At 41.0% G+C, this 5446-nt stretch overlaps 1 protein-coding gene across 1 annotated transcript; it reads right to left on the reverse strand.

The window, feature by feature from the left end:
• Positions 1–219: 219 nt before the first annotated feature.
• Positions 220–3583, reverse strand: LOC127662368 (psychosine receptor-like). Its single transcript, XM_052153501.1, has 2 exons — positions 3478–3583; positions 220–1952 (listed from the first exon to the last, which is right to left on the reverse strand). Exon 2 carries the CDS (start codon positions 1940–1942, stop codon positions 947–949), a length of 996 nt encoding a protein of 331 aa, XP_052009461.1. The 5' UTR covers positions 1943–1952; positions 3478–3583; the 3' UTR covers positions 220–946.
• Between the last annotated feature and the right edge of the window lie 1863 nt (positions 3584–5446).

The raw sequence follows: 5446 nt of genomic DNA on the forward strand, positions 1-5446 counted from the left end.
GCAGCCGAACCTCAGCCTGCTTCATGCCATGTCGCAGCCGAACCTCAGCCTGCTTCATGCCATGTCGCAGCCGAACCTCAGCCTGCTTCATGCCATGTCGCAGCCGAACCTCAGCCTGCTCCATGCCATGTCAAAGCCAAATCACAGCCTGCTTCATGCCATGTCGCAGCCGAACCTCAGCCTGCTTCATGCCATGTCAAAGCCAAAAACCCTAACTATAAACATGAATAAAACATACTATAAACTTGAAACATAAACATGGCTAACTTGGCAAGGCTAGGATTAAACTTGACATGACATGAACTTGAAATACGCTACATGAACCAAACAAATCAAACATTACAAATCAAACATTACACAATCGTCATATCATGTTTTTTAATTATCTTTTTAGTCTAGTCCTTATCTTTCATTGTGGCTCTCTTAAAAAACAATTTGGCCTGTCACGTGTTTAACAGATCCAATCCATGTTCATGGAAATTATTTACTGTTATAACAAAATATCTTTTGTATATCTTTGTACATTTTTAAAGCATCATTCCTAAGCAAAACAGTTATCCGATGACAAAATATCAGTCTGTAGTTTTTGGTTAAAATCAGTCGGCCAAAAATATTCATATCGGTGCATCTCTACTCATTGCCTTAAAAATAATTAAAATATCTATAATTCCATCCAGTTAAAGAAAATTGTGTTTTTGCCAGGTTTCAGCGTGCACATGTGAACATTCTTACAATACCTCCTTTTGTATTCCACAAAAGAAAGAAACTCATACGTGGGGAACAATATGAGGGCAAGTAGCTGATGACTGAAATGTACATTTTTGGGTGAACTGACCCTTTAACCACTACGCAAACACCGCTTTGCAAGCCTTCATTTCATAGTTTCAGTCCAGTCCAAAACTTTGTAATCTTTACAAAACTTTTGTGTGGGATTAGTCTGTAACTCCTAACATTCAGCAGTCCGGAGGATTTGGTCATTTTGCATGACCATTTTTGTCTGATTTTCTTTCTTCCAAAGTCTCCTGAGAATGAGTAACGCATTTGAGGCGCTAGCTTGACCCATTCTGCTCATGAAGCAGTAGAGGAGCGGATCGGCCAAACAATTGAGCATCGAGAGCATGACGCTGAGCTTATAGCTGATAAAGAGCCAGTTTGGATACGGACACTTCTCCAGAAGAACTCTCAAGACCATCATGATGTGCACAGGGCCAAAACAAATGTAGAGCGTCAGTAAAAGACTTCCCAATAGTTTGAACACATGGCGACGTTCCGTCAACCCAAGAGTTTGATTTCTCCTCACGTCAAGATAGATTCGCCAGGAACTGAAGCCCACCACCACCGCAGGGATGAAGAAACCCACAACAAACCGAGCGACATTAACCGGGTGTTGTGTTTTGGGCAAAGGAAATATCTCCAAGCAAACTGAATTGACTTCATCGTAGATGCTGCTTGACACAACAGTGGTTGCATTGAATATGATGATAAAAATCCAAGCAGCAATGCTAATAGCGACTGCCGTCCTGCGTTTTCTGAAGGCGCAAAACTTGAGTGGGTGAACCACTGCGAAATAGCGATTCACAGCGATGCAGCTCAACAGGATGGCACTCGAGTAGAAGTTAGTGAAAAGCAGGAAGACGGAGGCAATGCACATAGTCCTGCTGTAAAGCCATTCATCATATAGCGTAAACTGAATCCACACGGGCAAACACATGATGAACAGGAGATCCGAGAGTGCCAAATTAAACAAATAGACGCCTAGTTCATTCTTCTGACGGATGTGCTGGCACGACACATACAGGAAGAAAAGGTTGGATGGGGTGCCGATCAGAATTATTATCAGGTGTAGGGCAATAAAATAATTCTTCTCTGGATGTTCAGATGGATGGCATTCAGCGGAATCAGTCATGTTGGTGGTAGTCGTCCATTCCGTAGTTACATTCATCTTGAGGCAGCTAGTTTGTACAAGAGGGGACACATATCAGAGTTTATAGAGTGTTTATGCTATTCTTCACCCAATTTTACCTTTCAAATTTCATAACATTATTCATATCATCATTTACTCATTATCCAAACCTGTGACTTTCTATTTAAAAAAAGATATTTGGCATGCTGAACGTCCAGCATCCAGCATTGAAAAAGTCAATTTGACTTGTGCGCTATATTCAATGTTATTTCAAGTTGAGTAGCTCAGTGGTAAAGACGCTGGCTATCACCCCCGGAGTTCGCTAGATTGAATCCCAGGGCGTGCTCAGCGACTCCAGCCAGGTCTCGTAAGCAACCAAATTGGCCCGGTTGCAAAGGAGGGTAGAGTCACATGGGGTAACCTCCACGTGGTCGCTATAACGTGGTTCGTTCTCGGTGGTGACTTGAGCGTGGATGCCGCGGTGGATGCAGTGAAGCCTCCACACTCGCTATGTCTCCGTGGCAACGCGCTCAACAAGCCACATGATAAGATGCGCGGGTTGACGGTCTCAGACGGAGGCAGCTGGGATTCGTCCTCCGCCACCCGGATTGAGGCGAGTCACTACGCAACTACGAGGACTGAAAAAGCAAATTTTTTTTATTTGAAGTTATTCGATAGCTTTGTTTGATGAAAAAGCTGCAATTTAAGTTGTATTCGCTGCAACTCTTACTTAACGTGTTTGCGCGTAAACCTCATTTACATTTCCACTCATTCAAACTTGTTGCATTGCAGTTGTTTACGCAAACCAACGGTGCAATTTTCCTCACACAAATCTGTAATGTGGCACACTTGCAGTAACTTTTTGTTGGTGTTATCTTGGACTAGCGACACCTAGTGGTGTCGATGAGCATCACTCAAAATAGTTTTCAGCTAAAGATGCCATTGTAGAAACGTACCAGCCATGATTAAGTGTCCAATAACAGGATGGCTATTGAGATTAGGCGAGTAGTATTGAGCTGGTCATGTGATTCTAACATGGCAACCCCCATGAAGGCACCCCTGCCCCATGTAGAATAAACCAACTTTTATAAGGTAACTGATATAACTAGAGTCCTCATCTCATGTGAGTGCTCATGATTTTATACATGCTTGTATGTTTCAAAATGACATATAATTTCTTCAGGAGTTAAATATATTTAATGAGGGAAACATTACTAAGTGCACCTTTAAGAAACAGTCAATGTAGCGCACAAGTCAAATTGATCGACAATCTTAAATGTGCATTATTGTTATTTTTTGAGCCCCTGGTCACCGCGATCAATATTCTGACTCTTACTGTGTTTTACAGAAGAAACAAACATGATGATGGAAAGTAAATGATGACAGAATTGTATAAACTTTCAGCAGATTTATTAACCTCTGTGCTGAGAACAACATCAAATCACTTGAGAAGTTATTCAAAAGCTATGCTCTGAAAACAGAAGCTATCAGCCAGAGAAAAACATGTAGGCCGATATTTGACAGCATAAATGCCCACATGCTAAAAATTAGATGAAGAGGAAATTTGAACTCACCATATGTGCAGACGATTCAAGAATCTGCTTTAAACAAAAATGCCAGACTATGATTCAGTCATTTAATGGTGCAAATAAAGGAACTGCTATTATAGTAAACTCCTCCACATGAGAGGAAACAGTGAGAAAACATCACTTCCTATGTCTCGACCAGAAGAGCTTGTGAAACAGACCACACATAGTGGCACAAAGCCACTGCGAGGATATCTGTGGATGTAGAGTGTGCTTTAATATCCGACACACACAAAACCCTCCTAATATTTACACCATGATCAATGGAAACATGTAAATGTTTCACGCTGCAACCCCCCCAGTGTTCAAGACAAATCTACCCCCTTGCATTGGCCAAATCAACATCTGTCAGTATGCTGTGCAGTATAAAGTGCAGAAAGAACTATAGATCAACCTTTCAGAAGAAGCCATCATAATCTCCTTTTGTGTTGCACAGAAAAAGAAAGTCATACAGGTTTGCAACAACATAAGGGTGAGATTATGCCATTTTTTGGGGTGAACTATCCCTTTAATTGACTCTTTATAGAAAGTGATTCACTCTAGCATTTTTCAGTTATGTTTTGCATCAATCAAAAACCACAGAAGATGATCAGATAACATATTTGCAAGCGTGTTAGAATACAACAGATACGATCATTAATGCATCTATGGCATCTCTTGTTCCAGCTCTGTAACCAAATAAACACAGACAGAAAAAGTTTAGACACCTGCTCGTTCTTTATAATGACTTATCCTATTTTAAGTATACCAGCAAAGGCTTAAAAAACAACAACATTTTATTTATAGCCGCTTTGCATGCACTCAAGGCCACCGTACAAACAGAACACAAAAGTCAACCATGAAAGCATCAACAGTATCAACATTAAGCAAACAGTACTATGATATACAATAAAACATGGGCTGATGCAATTAATAAAATCAAAGCAAGCACAGTCATAAAAGCCTGTTGAAAAAGGTGAGTTTTAAGACGAGATTACGTGTAACATGAGTTACGAATGTCCAGAGGAAGGGAATTCCATTAGTGTGGGACAGTATAGCCAAAAGCTCAAGACCCCATAGTGTTCAGAAGAGTTGACGATGAAGATCTGAGGTTACGAGTAGGTGTAGATAAAAGATCAGAGATGTATGAGGGAGTGAGATTATTTAAGGCCTTGTATGTAAGACGCAATATTTTGAAATCAATTCGGTACTTAACCGGAAGCCAGTGCAAATGTTTAAGAACAAGTGAAATGTGTTCAATAGAGGGGGTTCTAGAAATGAGTACTGGACCAGCTGAAGTTTATGGAGAAGTTTGGAAGGAAGACCAGAGAGGAGAGCATTGCAGTAATCAATATGTGATGTAACCGGTGCATGAATAAGAACGGCAGTTCAATGTGAGAGAGGGACGAAGACGATTAATGTTACGTAAGTGAAAGTATGCAGAGCGAGTTACGTTATTTACATTTACATTTATGCATTTGGCAGACGCTTTTATCCAAAGCTACTTACAGAGCCCTTATTACAGGGACAATCCTCCCGGAGCAACCTGGAGTTAAGTGCCTTACTCAAGGACACAATGGTGGTGGCTGTGGGGCTCGAACCAGCAACCTCCTGATTACCAGTTATGTGCTTTAGCCCACTACACCACCACCACTCCACGTTCTTAATATGGGTTTTAAAGGATAATGTGCTATCAAGAACAACACCCAGACTCTTAACCTGTGAAGAAGGAGAAGCAGTGGACTGATCGATAGTCACCGAAAAAATATACGTTTTTGCCAAAATAGATTTGGTGCCTACAAGGAGAATATCGGTTTTACCACAATATAATTTGAGAAAATGCTAATCAGAGAGGGTGGAGGAAGGGAAGAAGTGTGCTTGGTAGAGCTGTGTGAAAATTGACACCATGTTTCCTAAAAATATGACCAGGGGGCAGTAAATAAATGATAAATAGAAGAGGGCCTAAAACGGAGCCCTG

Source organism: Xyrauchen texanus, chromosome 22 (assembly GCF_025860055.1).
Source record: "Xyrauchen texanus isolate HMW12.3.18 chromosome 22, RBS_HiC_50CHRs, whole genome shotgun sequence".
In the NCBI taxonomy this organism is placed as follows: Eukaryota; Metazoa; Chordata; class Actinopteri; order Cypriniformes; family Catostomidae; genus Xyrauchen; species Xyrauchen texanus.